We start from the raw sequence: 18,548 nt of genomic DNA, 5'->3' as shown, positions 1-18,548 counted from the left end.
CACGTAACAAGCCAGTGAGCCCCATCAACTCAGGGGTCCTCTGGCCATGAGCAACTGATGGCTTTGCTTTGAAGATCATCATTGCTCTTCAAATTTTATCCTAACAGTGTCACGTTATATTCTCTATTTACAGAGGCTCATAGGAAAATCTCACCCTTTAATGACTCGTTTTATTAAGCAAATTCTCCCTGCTAACATCTTTGTTACTTACATACTTAAATTCCCTATATTTTAGGCAGACCTAGTTTTACTTTTCGGTGTTTGAATAATTCCCTTTCAAAAAATATTCTCTCTAAGGCACTTTCCTCCAATGTGCACAGCCCATTGAATTTCAGCAGACAACGGCGATGATAAATAAAAGCCATCACAGGATCTGTAAGGTGGATGGTTCAGGTTGTTCCTTTCCCAGAATCATTAAGGGGCATATTTTCATCTTGGGGCATAAATGAACTGAATCTCATTGTCTGGGAGGAATTTGGACCACCTGTCTGGCAGCACACTGGCTGAGGGTGGACTGTGTGCGGACGTCCTAGGGGGAGGGTGTGGAGGAAGGCAACACACACAAAACACTCTCGTCCACATCCCTTCCTCTGCTTTTTAACTGGATGAAAATATGGCTTTGTGTTGGTTCAGGTGACATAAAAAGGTGAAAACAGTAGATCTCAAATTATATTTTACTTTAAATATCAAAGGTCGAAAAGGGGTCCACAAATCAGCAGCTCCTGAGACCGTGCGTGCGCGCGTGCGTGCTTAAGTCGGTCTGTTTCAATTCCACATGGGTTTTTCCACACACTGGTTCCTGGCATCGAGCGCTGGTCTGCAGGACACCAGAGTGCCTTTGTGTCCCTTGCTGACACTACTGCATTGTGTTTTTCTACCCATTAACCAAGGATAAATGACCTAGATATTGTGCCTATTAAAGCCTCATTTTTCTTTCGCCCTTTTGTTCTTCAGTGTACCACATTATCACACGCTGCACACATTTCTAAGTATTCTCAGTCTCGGATGCCCTTTTGAGGGAGTAATAGGAGCTTTTTGTATGCATTTCTGTTGAGATATCTGGAGTGGAATTATGTGAGAGTAATTCAAGGTTTTCTTTCCTGTCTAGTCTTGGAGACAGTTTAGTGTATTACTAAAAGCTAATCTAGTATAAGAGGATATATCAAGAAACTGTACAAAAGCCAGAATGCTGTATTTGCATCTATTGCGAATACAAAAAATAGAGTGAACACCAGTTTCCCTATATACTACATTCTATAATTACATCTCTGCATATCATGGGTCACTTTTATTAAAAGCATCATTACTACAGTTGGCAGCAATTTACATTTTATCTTACATGATAGCAGTTTTCCAAGAAAAAAATAAAAGGACATCACAACAAAGAAAAACAATACATTTACAAAGTCATGTCTGTAAACTTCAAGGCTAGTTTAGAGCTGAGGTAATGCTGTTTTAGCTTTGTGGCTAAAGTAACAAAGTCCTTTAATTTAAAAAAGGTACCTGATTCTCTCTTCTCTCATTCTTTATTTATTCATCTATTTATTTTGTTTTTACCAGTGCATTACAAGACCACAAGACAATGGAACTGTAGTTCTGTCTGGCAAGAACCCTCCCAGTAGGTGAGTTTTCCAAAGGGACCCTTCACATTCAACAGCTGCCTTATTATTGCTGCACCTCGGGACAGAGGCGTTCACACTAGCGTGGAGATTGTCAGAGTGGGTGTATGTGTGTGGATGCGCGAGTGTGGGAACCCCATACAGTCAAAAAGGGAAACAAATGAGCAAGGATGATATGTATGGTAAATTTCAGCTTGACCTTCACAGCAAAAAAATTAAAAATTAAAATTAAAAAATTAAATATATAACTTCATACTTCCTTTGAGCAGCACCTTCTTCCATTAGTGCCACTCAGTTACAAATTGCTCTTTATTATAATACCAATGGTACCAAGAGAAAAAAAAAGCAGAGCATTATGTAAGTTTCCTTAAAAAGACATGATCACCTCTCAAATTTCATCTCTCCTAGGGATAATAAATAATGCACTGCACAATACTTAATGACCAAGATACCTTTTGACACACCTGTATAACATGACTTGAACTTTTTCTTTTTTGCTACACTATGTTACAGAACAGCTTATAAAACTAGGTATGAACATTAACTGTGAGTGTAAACAGTAGGACTACCACTTGTCAAAAGTTTTAAACACTTGAACTGGAACTGGTACTGGTTATTCATCATTTTCATTGTTTTCTATTTCGTCCCCCCCATCAAGTGAGTCTAGTTCTTCACCCTGTGCTATTTCGTCTTCTAAGAGGGAGGACTCTGCAGTCTTATCCAGGCTCTCCTCGGCATCGCTGCCTTCAAGGGTCTCTCCATCTTTAAAGGGTCCTCCCTCGGCCTTGTCAGCAGCAGCCTTTTCTTCGCTCGAGCCCACGGCATTCTGAAGTCCTGCCAATGCTGGGAACCCAGGCAGCGTCAATCCCCCCAGTCCTGGAGGTAGAAACATGGATGGGTAGAAGAGGCCCGGGGCCATGGTGGACAGGAGGAAAGGGTTGAAGGCTAGTGGGTTTGAGGGCAATCCGGCCGGGGCAGTAGCAGCACCAACAGATCCATTCGCAGAGTCAGCAGCCGAAACAGCATCTGTGCTTTTCTCAGAGTCTTTGTTCTCGTCTTCATTCTCATTTCCTTTCTCCTCTCCTTTTGAAGTGCTGTCTTCCGGTTCTCCTTGACTAGAAGCAGTAGTGGTGTTTCCAGTAGCAGCTGACAGAGGGTTATTCAACAGCCCGCCCAAGCCAAACACGTTGGGCAGGCCCGCCATTCCTGGCAGCATCAGGGGCAGCACAGCAGCAGGGTTCTTCGCATCGCCTCCGGCGGTGGCAGCTGTTGCCAGTCCTGGAGGGAAGCCCATGAGGCCTGCCAGCTGGAGCGACTGGAGATTCTGGAGATTCTGAAGGCTCGTCAGGTCCATTCCAGCAAACAGGCTGTTCACCAGCAAAGGGTTGATCCCTGACGTGGAGGCCACAGCAGCAGCGGCCGCGGCTGCTCTGGCGATCTCACTTTTGGGCCTTCTTCCTCTTCTGCTCGCTCCCTCTCCCCGCACCACAGGCCCAGTGAGAAGGCGGTCAAACATCGACTCGGGAACAAAACCCTGGAGGAGAGGGGAGGCAAACAATGGCTATAAAGGCTGCCGAAGACAACTTGATCTCCATGTGAGCCTCTGTGGTGAACCTGCCATTCCAAACAGAAATACCTAAGTAGTTCTTCCCTTCTAACAGCTCAATGATAATGACAGCAAAATTTGCTTTTATTATTATGTTAGCTTGCTGAACTGCAGAAAAATTGCTCAAGGCTACTCATCAGTGAGGTAAAGGTCAAGTTAGCTGCATCCATAACTAACTCAAGAAATCATACATCAGAAGTACATGATGGGGTACAAAAATAAAATTAGACAGGACGAGTAAGATCTAGTTTTCGGTAACACAACAGGGTGACTACACAGTCAACAATAATTTATTGTATGTTTTTTTTTTTTTTTTTTTTTTTGAGACTGAGTCTCGCTCTGTAGCTCGGGCTGGAGTGCAGTGGCCGGATCTCAGCTCACTGCAAGCTCCGCCTCCCGGGTTTACGCCATTCTCCTGCCTCAGCCTCCCGAGTAGCTGGGACTACAGGCGCCCGCCACCTCGCCCGGCTAGTTTTTTTTGTATTTTTTAGTAGAGACGGGGTTTCACAGTGTTAGCCAGGATGGTCTCGATCTCCTGACCTCGTGATCCGCCCGTCTCGGCCTCCCAAAGTGCTGGGATTACAGGCTTGAGCCACCGCACCCGGCCTATTGTATGTTTTAAAATAACTAAAAGAGTATACTCGCATTGTTTGTAATACAAAGGGTAAATGCTTGAGGTGATGCATACCTCATCTACCCAAAGTGATTATTATGCACTGTGTGCTTGTACAAAAATACCTCATGTACTCTATTATACACCTACTATGTACCCATAACACATTTTTATAAAGGAGAGTACATAATGTATAATTATATCAAATCATCACTTGAAGCCAGGTGCTGTGGCTCATGCTTGTAATCCCAACACTTTGGGAGGCCAAGACTAGAGAATTTCTTGAGCCCAGGAGTCTGAGACCAGCCTGGGGCACATAGCAAGACCCTATCTCTATGAAATTAAAAAAAAATTATCCAGGTGTGGTGGCATATGCTTGTCATCTCAGCTACTTGGCTAATCAGGAGGCTGAGATGGGAGGACTGCTTGAGCCCAGGAGTTTGAGGCTGCCAAGTGAGCTATGATTACACCATTGCACTCCAGCCTGGGTGACAGAGCAAGACCCTGTCTCTTAAAAGAAAAAAACACCATGCTGTACACCTTGAATATATATTTGATTCGTTAATTAATGTCAATTAAATATCTGTCAATTAAAAAAATTTTTTGGCTGGGCAGTGGCTCACACCTGTAATCTCAGCACTTTGGGATGTGATGGCAGACAGACTGCTTGAGGTGAGTTCGAGACCAGCCTGGGCAATGTGGCAAAATGCCTTCTCTACAAAAAATACAAAAACTAGCCAAGCTTGGTGATGTGTGCCTGTAGTCCCAGCTGCTTGGGAGGCTGAGGTGGGAGGATTGCTTGAGCCTGGGAGGTTGAGGCTGTAGTGAGCTGTGATTTTTGCCACTGCACTCCAGTCTGGGTGACAAAGACCTTGCCTCAAAAAACAAACAAAAAAAGATATTGTATGGGAGAAAATTTATAAAATAGTATAACATAATATAAACCCAGGATGTTTTATCCCCTCTATAATGTGTTATTTTGGATATTTCAAATATATGTAAGAGAAAAAGTATTTTTGAAATATGGAAAATGTAATTATATTTTATTATCTACCCTAGAAAAATGAAAACTTACGTTCACACCAAAACCTGTACACAATTGCTTATAGCAGCTCTAGTCATAGTTTCAAAAATCAGGAAATAACCCAGATGTCCTTCAGCATGTGAGGGCTAAGCCGTGCAGTGTCACATCTATGCAATGGAGAGAGCTACTCGGCAACAGAAAGGAGCGAACTGTGACACATGTGACCATTGATGACCTTCCATATGATGAGCAAAAGAAATTGCTCAGTTCTTCCAAACTTATGTCCTTCATGCTTACGTTTTATGACATTCTCAAAAAGACAGGGATGGAGAACAGGTCAGTGGCAGCCAGGGGCTGGGGTAGGGAAAAGAACAGTATGAGGGAACTGGAGGGAGTGGGGGGATGGAACCCTATTCTGACTACAGTGTCAGTTCACAAACTCACACGTGTGTTAAGATCGACAGAATGTTACACTGAAAGAAAAGTCAGTTTTAATGTATAATTAAAACAAATAATCAGCATGTCATGAATGAACTTTTAAAAAGCTAGTAATAACAAATCTTTTAGGTAGAACTGTTGTATTTTTTTGTTGTTTTTCTTAAATCAGAAATCACAGTTAATCTTAATGATCTCAACCACCATACATCCCATTCCACAGGTGAGCCGTTAAGTAGACTTACCTGAGGCAGTTCCCCCTGGAGAAGTCTACCTCCAAGACTGTGAATGTATGTTTCCATACAAACCTTTTAAATTGGAGCTGACAAATGAATTCACTTTGGATTAATGATGTATTGATGTAAGAAATGATGTATTAATGATGTATGAAATGATGTATGAAAATGATGTATTATGTCAATTCTTTTAAGCTAAAAGTAAGTTACAACTGAATAATTAATGGCCAACAGAAAATAAGAAAGACTCGGGAAAACAGTTTTGTATAGCTACCTTTCTTGACAGAAATGCAGTTTGTACTTACAGATTGCTTAACTATATCAGTCCAATCTGGAGCAACTGCAAATTCAGGATTTTCTTCCAGCCACCTGGGTAGATCCTTCATCGGAGGCGCCATAGCTCCACCCATCTGGGTAGAGGCATTTGACAAATGATTAAAAACACAGTCTTCCCTCCCCTCTCTGTTAATCTACTCCCTACCCCTTCTATAATACACACACACACACACACACACACACACACACACACACACACACACACACAATCGGGCAGACAGGATTCTTTTCCCTTATAGAAGAGGGCAGGATAAAACACTTCTTTCTGGGCTAAGAAATCGCAGTGATCAGTTCCCTTTCCCAGCGTTTACCTTCTTCCCATTTCGTTTATTGACAACAGGCACCCTTTCTTCTCCTGTCAAAGTGTTTATATCCAATTTATTAGGGTTTCGACATCTATGTCGTTTCTGTTTCGGTTTCTGAAATGAGGAAAATAGCACATCTGCATTCTTCTGCAAAAGAAAAAACATATTTAGTAAAACTGGTATTTAGTACTCAGTCTTCTCTATATAAATGCCAAAGAAAACTGTCAGATCATCTTCAATTATTATGGAAGTTTCAAGAATCATTTTTAATTATTAATATTAGAAACCATATTCTTCTCTTTGAAAGAAAAAACTCCTTCTTCACCCCTGTCCATTAAGGAACATATAAGTGCTGGCTTTTCCTTTTGTCTATCAATAACCTCACTTCAAGTTTTTCTTTAAATGTTTAACCAAGTTGTGACATTTTTAAAGGAGGCTTTCTATAGTACTTTTACTAATTTCTAGTTAGTGGCTTGAATGAACACAAGAGATGATACCCCATCAACAACATGAGACTGTCTGTAATGGGAACTCACCAACAAATAGACAGATCTTGTGAGGGGGTGGGGGTACATTCTGAGTGGCAAGAACACTAGGCTGAACAAACAAAATAAAACAACAAAACAAAATGTAAAACCCTACATTTAAGTTTTTAAAAATCAATCACATAAATATGGAAAGCAAAAGACTTGCACTGTTAGCTAGCAGACAGTTTGTATGACAAACCATTTGGAGATATGAACTGTCTAATGTTTACCATAAGGCACCAGCATTAGTTGCCGTAAAAGCAGCTAATACAATCTTGGGCTGCACTAACTGGTCAAATCTCTGGAAGTAATGGCTTCATAGCACTCCGGGATGGCGGAGCCTTGTCTGGAGACTAGAGAAAGTGCATTCAAGAGTGTTAACCCAATACTAAGACCGCCTGGAAACAATGCCATGGAAAGAATAACTGAAGAAGTCACACGAGTTTGATGGGAGAAGCAAACAGTAAGGAAATGCATAATGCACATCTTCAAATAACCATAAGGCTGCCTTCAGTAAGACAAACCTAAAGCTAGTATCTGAAATGAAGAAGATTCAACAAAAAAGACCTGAGAAATGTTTGAGACCAGGAAACATTCAAGGAAAAGGCAGAGGGACCAGCTGTCAGGGATTTCTATGTTGTAAGGGAATGAAGTGGACCTGCCTGCAATATTCCTTCCAACTCTAAACTCTGCAATACTCACTGGTACATAACTTGGCATATCAACAGTGTAAGTAGGGTGCAGCTTCAGCCATTCAACTAAATCCTTATTTTTAGGAGCATCTTCCCCCACCAGCCTAGTCCCATCTTCGAGATTGATAACAGGGATCCGTGTGTCTGGGTCCAGCTGTCCGGGAGAAGGAATGTTTCTTGTTGGTGGGGTCTCTATATCTTCTTCAAAAGCTTTGGTCACCTCAGCATCCTCCTGCAGAAAGTTCACAATGGTATGAATTCTCACACAAAGAGAGCCTCTGACAATGTCCTATTTCAAGAAAACGCTATCCTAGAATGGATCTTTGATCAAAAAGGGAAAATAGTTACTAGAAACAATGTCAGTTTGGGAACAGCTATTAAAAGTTAGAAAAAGAGGCTGGGTGCGGTGGCTCATGCCTGTAATCCCAGCACTCTGGGAGACTGAGGTGGATGGATCACCTGAGGTCAGGAGTTATAAAAAATACAAAAAATAGCCAGGCATGGTGGTGCTTGCCTGTAATCCCAGTTACCTGGGAGGCTGGGGCAGGAGAATCACTTGAACTCAGGAGGCAGAGGTTGCAGTGAGCAGAGATTGAGCCACTGCACCCCAGCCTAGGCGATAGAGTGAGACTTCGTCTCAAAAAAAAAAAAAAAAAAGTTAGAAGACAAAACTTTTATATCATTCTTCACACTGTAGAACTAGTAAGAAGGTAAAAATTGTATAATCCACTAAGGTTCCATGCTTTGAAACCCTAAGCCAGCCACTGGGAATACAATATGGGGAGCATAGTCTGAGCTGATGTGCATGAAGGGCGGCCTCTCAATCTCTCTTGGAGATCCCCAAATTAAATTAAATTAAAGATAAATTTATCAAAATAAAGATATTATTTAATAATTCTTAGATATTAATTAACAAAATAAATTAAAGATAATTTATACTAAGAAATTTCTAAAAGCCAGTTTATATGCAACTTATTGGCACTCTATGCACAGTATAATTTTGCTGGTAGTGGGACATTTTGTCTCAGGTATGTGTGGCAACATCAGAAAGAACAACGCTAACTGAAGTCTACAGTTATTTCAACCTCCAGACACCCATTTCTCCTTCCCCACAGCTCTACCATGGCCCAGGCCTGCATCACTTCCCACCCAGGTTATTGCAATATTCCTAAATGGTCTCCCTGATTCTAACCCCACCTATCTTCAATCCAACCTCCACACCACAACGCTGGAGTCAGTTTTCTAAAATTCAGCTTTTCCCAGTTCAAAAAATTATGTCACATCACTCTCCTATTTTTTCCAATAACTGCATCTGTATTACCTCCAGGACAAAATCCAAGTTCTTCCGAATGGCATCAAGGCCCTCCATGATTTGCATCCTGCTTTCTCTCCAAGCTCATCTCTGCTGAAGCTCACTTCCTCAGCAAATTCCTCAGTTCGTCAGACCCAAGAGACTCTCTACTCTTACACATGTTCTCTGCCAACCCTTTGAAAATGACCAACTCCTACATGATCTTCAAAACTTAACTGAAGTACAGCCATCCATAGGGAAACTTCTTCATCTGTTTCTCCCCATATCCTCTTCCCTCCACTCCCAGGCTTCCTTTGGGCTCATAAAGTACCCTAGACATGTCTTGGCCATGGCACACGTGCACAACCAGGACACATTATTATTTATCTGTTTACCCCTTCCTAAACACTGCATTCTCCATTGCAAGCACTTGTCAGGACTGTTTTTTGACTCTCAGTGCCGGCACAGGGAATAGTGCCAGCTTGTCCACTGTTGCTGAATGCATTCTTTTTCATGGCAGCACAGTTAGAGTGCTGACAAAATACTAAATTCTAGGATCTGTCCTCTTTCATCCAGGTAACACTGCTGGCCTTTACATCTCTTTCCTACTCGGTTTATTTACAGATCGATCAATGCTTTCCTTGTATTTTATGTGCATGCACATCACCCCCGACAACACCAAATGAGGAATCCCTACATTTCAAAATGTGACAGTTAAAAAAAAAAAAGTTTTAAAAACACATTCTCTAACTTCAATTAGGAATTTTCTCAGGCTTTCTAAATGTGGCTTCAGAAAAATATCAACAAATTTTTAACAACGACTTAAAATAGTGAAATGAATAAAATCAGTCTCACATTTAAAATAGGGTGTGTAGAAGAAAGCACCTGGGTTGCATTAATTCCTAACACCTGGTCCAGAGATAAAGCTGTGTCATGATCCAAATATTGAACATAATTGCCTGTAATCCCAGTACTTCAGGCGGCTGAGGTGGGTGGATTACTTGAGCCCAGAAGTTCGAGACCAGCCTGGGCAACATGGTGAAACCCTGTCCCCACCAAAAATATGAAACAATTAGCCAAGTATGGTGGCACGTTGCCTGTAGTTCCATCTACTCGGGAGGCTGAGGTGAGAGAATCACTTGAGCCCGGGAGGTGGAGGCTGCAGTGAGCCAAGATTGTGCCACTGTGCTCCAGCCCAGGCGACAGAGTGAGACCCTGTCTCAAAAACAAACCCTGTTTCAAAACACAAAACACCCTACAAATATTGAACATGATAATAAACAAAAGGAAGTGTCAGCTGCAGAAACTTCCTAATTTGTTAAAGTTTATGGAGAAAGAATTTATCAGTCAACAAAATCTATCAAAGAAGTAGTTTCAAACAGAAAGGCTAATCACTAGTGCTACAACTCTGTTTCAGGGCCATACCCCTAGAAATGGTGTTTTAACTTACAGAACACATGTAAGTCACAGCTAGTCCATTACAAAGTATACTTTTACAGGATTCCGAAAACAATCATACCATCAACAAATGTGACCATTCTGATGACTGGTGCACTGGTAATCAATTTTGAAAAAAAAATTTTTTTTATTTTTTTGAGACGGAGTCTCACTCTGTCGCCCAGGCTGGAGTACAGTGGCGCGATCTCGGCTCACTGCAACCTCCACCTCCCGGTTTCAAGCAATTCTCCTGCCTCAGCATCCTGAGTAGCTGGGATCACAGGCACATGCCACCAGGCCAGGCTAATTTTTATAATTTGAGTAGAGGCAAGGTTTTGCCATTTTTGCCAGGCTGGTCTTGAACTCCTGACCTCAAGTGATCTACCTGCCTCGGCCTCCCAGAGTGCTGGGATTACAGGCGTGAGCCACCGTGCCTGGTCCAATTTTGAAAATTTACTCTGAATGCTTCTGTTTTAATTAAGACTCCACCAGAGGGCAAACAAATTTCAGTGAATGTTATTTTTCGTTTCTGACCTTCAACTCAACCATGTCTTATCCTGCCTTCTTATTAAGCTTTCTCTGGGTTCAAGAAATAGAAAATGGGCAAATAATAGGGATGGAGTAAGAAAAAACATGCTGAAACAGATAACTGTCTTCCCTCAATCTCAAATTTCAGTATTTCCCAAACTGTGTCCCACTGCTTGAGGAAGGGCCCAGGATGGCCCAGTACCTGGAAGGCTTCCCAGAGCACCCACTCTTCACAATACAGACAAGGAGCTCCAGTCACTATGGTGACTGGGGCTTCTAGTCAATAGGTTCAAGATAAATAGTGCTAAACCAGTTTTTAAAAAAACACATGTAACTGTGCTCTTTGGGATAAAATTCTGGTCATCAGTGAGTCAGGCACCACATTTTTGGGTGAGATGTAGTTGAAGCAGATTAAGAAAGAAAATCATTTTGATTATACTGCATTCATTTATTCCCTCTGAATTGAGAAAGGGAAAGTCAAAATCCATTGGTTCATACATTCTATTCAAACCTATTCTAGCAAAGGTGCAGCTCAGATTTTTAAAATACTTACGGAGGTAGGAGAATTTGCAGTCACCAGCTTTTTATGTTAACACAAATCTTAGGTCCAAAACAAAACATTTATACTAATTCTAATAAATGCCAGGCCTAAAACATATCAATAACTTTAAGAGCAGAAACTTGTTTCACCTCAAGAATTCAGAGATAACAATTCTAGGCTCAGAAGAACATGTTTCTGGGTTGGGCTGTTCTTCTGAGAGCAATCAACACATCAGAACATGGGAAGAGTACATCCTCAAGCTACACTTCGTTCAGGCCAAGTGATCTGTATCAATGATCAGAATCATGACTGTTCACTGTAAAACTATTTCTTTAGTGGAGGAAGCTGGCTTTCATACCATGCTGCTGAGAGAAACACAGCCCAGCAGTGTGAGCATCGCGGGACCCTCAGCTGTCAACATGTGCAATCGCCATGCAGGCGAGCTCCCCAACTTACTGCACTCAATGACGTCCGTTTGTGGCTCATGAAAAGCAGATCAAGGCCCTCCACATTTTTCCTCCTTCCCCGCCTCCTCTTCATGGGAGGCTCTCCATCCACTAGGGAGCCATTAAGGAGATGCCTTGTGGGTGTGCGTGAAAGGCCTGCTTGGAGCAGTTCCATTTGAGTCTTAAAGGCATCAGACACTGGTGTGGAGACATTAGGCAAGATAAACTTTGAAGAAAGAGATGAAAAATTTGAGGTAGAGCTTGTTGCCTCTCTTGAGGCCTTCGATAAATCTACAACTTTTTCTTGTCCATTTTCTGAGACCACCTGAGACTCTCGAAGCTGGGCAACCATCTCCATGAGATTTCGCCTCTTGGCAGCTCTTTCGGCCTCAATTTCGATTTTTCTCCTCCTCCTCCTCCGCTGGCGAGGGACAGAGAGGTTGAGGGCATCTTCCTATTGAAAAATTCCAACAGAGTAGGGTTGCAGTGAGCCAGAATTGTATCGGCTATATGGGCTGGTTTTAGAAATAAGGAACAAGAAGCTTAAGGAATTAAGCATTCATGACTGGTGCACAGAGCTGAGAAAACAGCAGCTATCTTATTTCTAAGCAGGACCAGTGAAATATAAGCTCCTAAACTCAGTTAAGGCTTAGAGGGCTCCCTTTTAAGCTGCAGAAACAAGCCATTCTAACTTACTTTTGATAACTGAGGAGAAGTAGTGAGGTCCTCACTCCCACTAATGCTGGCTTGGCCGACCATGGAGAGCTCAGCAAAGCTCCTCTTCTGCAAGGGGCTGTCCACTGTGGTGGGTGTGTAACCTGGGATGAGGCCTTGGAAATCAAACATCTGGCGCCTATTTACTGGCCATTTGCCTTTCAACACTGCTTCACAGATGTTGTCTAATCGGTTTATCATTACTCTATCCTGGAGGGAGAAGAAAAGTCACAAGAAATTTTAACAAAGCCCTGGTTAAAATTACTAGATAAATACATCCATCAAGATGCAAAAGAGCATAAAATGTTTAGAAGTCAACTGGAGGACAAAGAGTAAAAGAAAACAAAAGGCAAGAAACCAAGTAAGAAAGTAAATAAACAAAATCTCCTATAATGGCATTGCTCTGGCAGAAGGTCCTAGGTGGCTTCAACACAGAAAACATGCTATTTTTAAATTACAAACACTGAACTTCGTAAAACAGAAAAATGTACTAAATAATCACCACCTTCAAAATAGCTTCATATTTAAAAAGTAACTCTTGTACAAGCTCCACAGACCTCTGCTGGTGGACGTCAGTGGATGACAATGGAAACCCTGCATTAGCATCTTGCCGCCCAGGCCCTTCAGATCTACAGGCTGGATTGCAGTCCCAGGAAGTGGGACATCATTAGCGTCACTATTAATAAAGTTCAGCATTATGAAATGGGCACCAACCTAGGAACACCTAATGAATGTCAATTTGCATTCCCTACCTATTATCACTTCAAATTTCATTGAAGCGTGTACACTAAAAATTTCTAATTACAGCTTTAGACTGAGTTTCCCTAAATTAAAAGTGCCTGCTACTATAACCTTTGACTGATCTGGGAAACTCCCTCCTACACTCAATAAAGGAGGTTAGCATAACAGGGCAACTAAAGGGACAGACAGAGGAAAGAAAATATCTTTGACAGTACATTCTTTGGTCAAAATTTTCACCTTCTTTCTTAAACAACAATAACACTGGGAAAGACCAGCCTGGGGGTAGGCTGACTGAAGCTTATTTTTTGTGTTGTTTTAAACCAGACAGCCCTGTTATGGTGATTAGGATGATTATTTCCTCACCCCGAAAAACAGACCTAAATTATACAGGGAATTATTATAAAATTATACTATTTAGCCAAAAAAGTAATTTCCATTTTGCTTTTGGTTACAGATAACTACATTTGGAATTATCTCATAATGTGTTAAGAGCAAATGGATCAACAGTATACCCTCTTCCAAGTCAAGAAGCTGGTAGGTTTCCAAAAATATAAAGTTGTCTTAAATCTGAAGGCTTTATTTCACATAAAAAATTTTTAAAACACAGTGATAATCCATAGATTATACTAAACAGGGGTAAGTAACCTAAAAGCCACATGGAGCCAAAGATCCATCCATATAAACACTTCTATTTCTTATTATCTTTCTTTCACATCACATTTCCCATACTATTAGAAAAGTGTTCTACAATTTTTTTCTTTGGGCTTTTTCAGATCATTCTTTAAAAGCGTAAGAAAAATCTATAGTCTTCATATACTGTGTCAAAAGTTTACCTTAAAATTATTTGAAAAATCAAGTTAGAAAGATTTCCTCTACCCTAATCCCTTTTGGTCAGCAAAACAACAACAGCAACAAAAACCTGCCAACCTTAGGCCAAAATGAGAAGGCAAATGTTCTTTCATGAAGGAGCTGAGCTACTGAAGGATCTCCGTCCTCCATGTAGAATCCATCTCGGGTTTCATCTCTAGCAGTGCTCATGGAAGCATTGCTTTCTTCATCAAAATTCTTCCCTCTAGAGACAGCTCCTGCTGAGAAATGAGTTAATGTGCATTACTCACAACCACAGTATCAGGGAAACTGAAGATTAGAAAGGACACGATTAAAAATGTGAATACTAATCAGCTCCATTTTATTGAGTACCTACTACATGGCTAGAATGGTATTAGGCATTGTTGTCTAAAGCTTGTAACAGCCATTTCACATAGATGGTGTTATTTCCATCTTGCAGATGATGACAAGAGGCTGAGAGAGGTTAGTCACTAGCCACCTAGCACTGTGCAAGTAAACCTTACAGGAGGATGACAGTCAAACAAGTCATTGACTCAAGAGCCTATTTTCTTCCTCACAGAAAAAAGGGCTGACCTTCTGGCAAAAGTTGAAGGTTCCAGCTACGGCACAGTATGTGCTTTATTTTTACTTCAGGCCAGTTTCAGCAACCTTACTGCGACTTAAAAAATTGGTAATTTTTAGATTCTATTCCTACTCTTTACTTCTGAATCAAAACATACATAAGCACCAATTGTTTCAAAATAATTAACAATATTTACTCAGTGAATGACCACCTTCCCTCACATTTGCTGAAATTAAAATCACATAGAATTCTTAATACACTGTCACTACAAGCTAACTTCCATCCTTAAACCAAAAGTTGCTAATGTATCCATGCAACTCTTCTTAAGAGTTTATGTTGTTCAAAATACCATGGTTAGGTGCTATAAGGTGCCAGGGCAAAACACAGGTATAAACAAAACTTAAAATTATCCCCTCACGGAAGAAAACGTACAGTAAGTACTTGTGGAAAAACAAAAGAGCAGGTGCCATGCTGCCAGAAAGCAACGCATCTCACAACCAGCTGCTGTGGGATCGGGAGAGAGGCCAGTGGTGAGGCCTTACCTTCAGGCTGGGAAGACTCTTCCGACTTATCATCATCCTCCAGCTTTTCCTCTTCATCCTCTTCGGAACCTTTCTCTGAGATAGATTTGGACCCAGCGTCTATGCCGACCTCGACACCTTTCAGTTCATTTTTCGCAGAGCTGGCCTCCGCCTCACATTCCTGCTTGCTCTCCTTTCCGCTGCCGTCGGTTTCTTCTTCCTCTTCTTTGCCCTCACCTTTCTCCTTGGCAGTTGAGTTTTCAGACTCCTCCACTTTGCCTTCCGTTTGTTCCAGTACCTTCTCATCTTGAATGTGAGCAGATGACACGACTGGAGGAGTCTGGCCAAATCCAACTGCCAGTGGGTTCAAGGAAGATGTATTACCTGCTCCTCTGTTTTGAGCAAAGTTTTTATGTGCATCCAAGAAGGATAACTCAGGGTCATTGAGGATGTGATAATCCGTCCGACTGACCCCATGTTTAGCAGCACCAACCAGCAAGTCTCGATCATGCCGTCCACACTCCCACCACTCTGGCAGATCCAAGCTTGGCTGGCAGAGCTTAAGCCTCTCTCCCAGCTGGGGGTGATGGAGAACCTGCTCGCGGATCTTCCGTAGTAGCTCAATGCGGTACAGAGTTCGAGAGGCTCGCTCCTCTGTGATCGGCTCAATTATGGAGGAGAGGTCTGGCGGTTCTGTAACACAGAAGGGCTCATATTTACTTGGGAAGAACTCAAGGGCACTCTACATTGTACACTTTCTTATTTTCACTTTACTGGTCTTTTCACATAGAGCGCTTTGTTGCTAAATGTACCTACCATCATCTGGCTTGACAGGCATTCGACATACTCGCCTACACATGGCCACAAAACAACTGAAGTATTTCTCCAAACTTTCATCAGACTTTTTGTCAAGCCTGGCAAAGGCTCGAAATTGGTTCCAGTCAAACTGCTGTTTCACAGGGTCAAAAATAACCCCAAAGGTAGATACCACACGGTAAAAATCAGCCTCTTCTCTTCTTGTCCACCTGTTAGAAAGATTATATTTAGCTTGCATCACACTTCAGGAAAAGACTTAATGTTTACTGTTTCTTTTCCTCTTTCTCCCAGACTTTATACATGGTGGTTATTTGGGGGTGGGGAGACAGACTGCTTTGCTGGAGTGAGCCTTTCTTTGGCGGTCACTCTTTGATATGAGTCCTATCTCCTGTGGGTCTACAGGAGCAGGGCAGAAGGGAATGTACCAGGAGCTGAGCGAAACCCTGAAGAAACTCACTTTTGCCGCTTCTCAGATATAATAGCTTCCCTTTCCGCTTCCAGAGCTCTCACTTCCTCTCGGGGCCGCCGTCTGCGCCGGTCAGTCTTCATTAGGGCCTCTTGCCTCATCTGTTGCCTTTTATAGCTGCGCTGATAGGCAGTAATGAGCCGGCGCAGACGTGTAGTCAGGGTTGAAGTGTTAGGCCAGTAAAGTTGGCCTAACTCAGCATTACTCTCACTGTGCTTGCCTGGGGAAGTGGAAAAACATTTTTGAAATGTATAGCTGAAATCTTGCAACACACAGAGTATTCCAACAAAACAGGATGACTCGTTAAGATTCAAATGACAGTGTGGGTAAGGGCATCTCAGTGCCCTCATTTTTAAAATATAAATAAGTAATAACATTGGCTTGGAACGTATACACTTATTTCTTTAATTCCTTTGAGGGGGTGAAAACATTATTAGTCCTACATAAAGAAACACACTTTACAGCATAAACTTCCTTATAAGGTACTCTCCTCTAATGTATGTGCAATAATCATCTTGAGTATAAAAAATAACTGCATAATTGTTGTGTAATGATTTTATTCGGTAAAAGGTCAATATTCTAAATAAACTGAAAATATTTTAGGTAAATACAGAGCAAATGCTCTATTCCCAAGAGTTATAGCTTAGATACTTAAAATTTTTCACTAATTAGTGTAAAATATAAATCAGCCAATTATCATCAAAGAAACAGTTATCCTAGCTAAAAAATTCAATGTAATGAAAACACAACTATTAACAAGAATTAAAATGATTCACAAAACAGGTCAGTGTAGAAGAAATAAGGTGTTAAGACACTGCCATTGTGAAGCAGGACAGTCCCTACCACGTGAACAATGACTGCTCAGCTGCACGAGCTTTTCTAGGGCCTTACCTGTGGCATGTATTTCCATGGATTCTTCCTTATCCTCTGGAGGAGAATTTGCAAATTCCTTGAAAGCAAAGAAACAGAATGACTTTAATTTGGGGTCTCGTTTTTCTTTGTCTTTTAAAGAAAAGGTCATTATCTATAAAGTTTAACAAGTCTTATATGGGCATATAATATTTAATGGAGCTATAAAAGCCAATATACTCAAGTTCATACATCTACTTCATCTTTGAATGGTGTTCTGGTTGGTTTATATTCTGGGTCTTCATCTTCTCTATCAAATTCTCCCCTATGTAAAACAAACACAAAAATTGTTTGAATCATACTGATAAGCAAGAGAGGGAAGGGGGGTGGGTAGGAAAGAATAACAATCTATCCAGTGCTACTTTTAATTATGGGTTTGACATCAAAAGCAACTCTATCAGTATTTAGAACATGCAGCCGTGGCAGGGTGGTGGAGGGGGTCTGGGGAGGTTGGGGGAAATGACATTTGGAAAAGAAAAACAAGTTTCAGATTATCAAGATAATGTATATTGTTTAAACAGTCATTACGACACACAAATAGAGTAGACTGGTAAACAGCACTTGAACTTCAAATCTGACACAATACAGTGTGTGTAGTGCAGGGTAAGAACTGAACCCTGCCAATAGATGTGAAACTGACATAAAGTTTATTCAAATTTTAAAATGTCCTTCTTACCCGTCACCACCATCTGCTAGCATGTCTGTTCCTCTTTGCTCGGCAGCTATGGCCTTGGCATCAGGCATACCAACTCGTTCCAGAAAGCACAGTGCGGGGTCAGCTCGCATGGAGTTGTACTTCTCATAGCCTGTGCCGTGCCCATCCGTGCACAGAAAACACACAGAAACAAAGACAGGCCCCATCACTGGCAAAATCACAGCACTGCCACAACACAAGTTTGTTTCTCAGTCAAGGTTAGCATCTATGTTGAATCCAAGTGGACCTTGTTTTAGTAGAGGATTCTATGGAATGCTCCTTCTAGGGAAGGTACTGGGGGCCAAGTTACACCTCAGGGATATTATCAGAATTACCACAAACACTAATAGAAAAACAGGTTCAGAATAACTGCAAGATGCCTGGGAGGATTTCTGAACCTATTTTCCCCCAGATCTAATTTTGCTTGACATTTAGAAGGCTTCGCAATGTTCCTTTATGACCTCTGCAGGGGTGCGCTGAGTCCACCCCCATCCACCCTGTGAATAGCATCAGTCCTGCAGGAACTCGCATGGCTGGCTGAAAATTCCCCATATACGTAAGGCCAGCGAACCTGTCTTATTAGGTTTAGGATGATGCATGTCAGTAAGATGACACTGTTCCCTCTATGGTTTTCAAACTG

The 18,548-nt window shown here is 41.6% G+C and overlaps 1 protein-coding gene across 6 annotated transcripts in view; it reads right to left on the bottom strand.

Annotated features, from left to right (window-relative positions):
- Positions 1-1,187: 1,187 nt before the first annotated feature.
- CHD7 (chromodomain helicase DNA binding protein 7) overlaps positions 1,188-18,548 on the bottom strand; it is a 190,300-nt gene continuing 172,939 nt past the window's right edge. For 4 of the 6 annotated variants that reach the window (XM_030937646.1, XM_030937647.1, XM_030937649.1 and 1 more), the window contains 13 exons: positions 17,891-18,020; positions 17,407-17,479; positions 17,197-17,254; positions 16,297-16,525; positions 15,840-16,048; positions 15,045-15,716; positions 14,019-14,179; positions 12,333-12,560; positions 11,647-12,090; positions 7,404-7,625; positions 6,181-6,321; positions 5,839-5,943; positions 2,116-3,153 (listed from right to left, as the gene is read on the bottom strand). In XM_030937646.1, the coding sequence (XP_030793506.1) occupies positions 2,233-3,153; positions 5,839-5,943; positions 6,181-6,321; positions 7,404-7,625; positions 11,647-12,090; positions 12,333-12,560; positions 14,019-14,179; positions 15,045-15,716; positions 15,840-16,048; positions 16,297-16,525; positions 17,197-17,254; positions 17,407-17,479; positions 17,891-18,020 (3,593 nt within the window). In that variant the 3' untranslated portion in view covers positions 2,116-2,232. Of the gene's footprint in view, positions 3,154-5,838; positions 5,944-6,180; positions 6,322-7,403; positions 7,626-11,646; positions 12,091-12,332; positions 12,561-14,018; positions 14,180-15,044; positions 15,717-15,839; positions 16,049-16,296; positions 16,526-17,196; positions 17,255-17,406; positions 17,480-17,890; positions 18,021-18,548 lie in introns of all 6 variants that reach the window. The other 2 variants (XM_030937645.1, XM_030937648.1) reach the window with 2 other exon arrangements.

The sequence above is a fragment of the Rhinopithecus roxellana genome, chromosome 9 (assembly GCF_007565055.1).
Source record: "Rhinopithecus roxellana isolate Shanxi Qingling chromosome 9, ASM756505v1, whole genome shotgun sequence".
In the NCBI taxonomy this organism is placed as follows: Eukaryota; Metazoa; Chordata; class Mammalia; order Primates; family Cercopithecidae; genus Rhinopithecus; species Rhinopithecus roxellana.
Note: the sequence above shows the minus strand (reverse complement) of the source record. Positions and strands in the feature narration are given on the sequence as shown.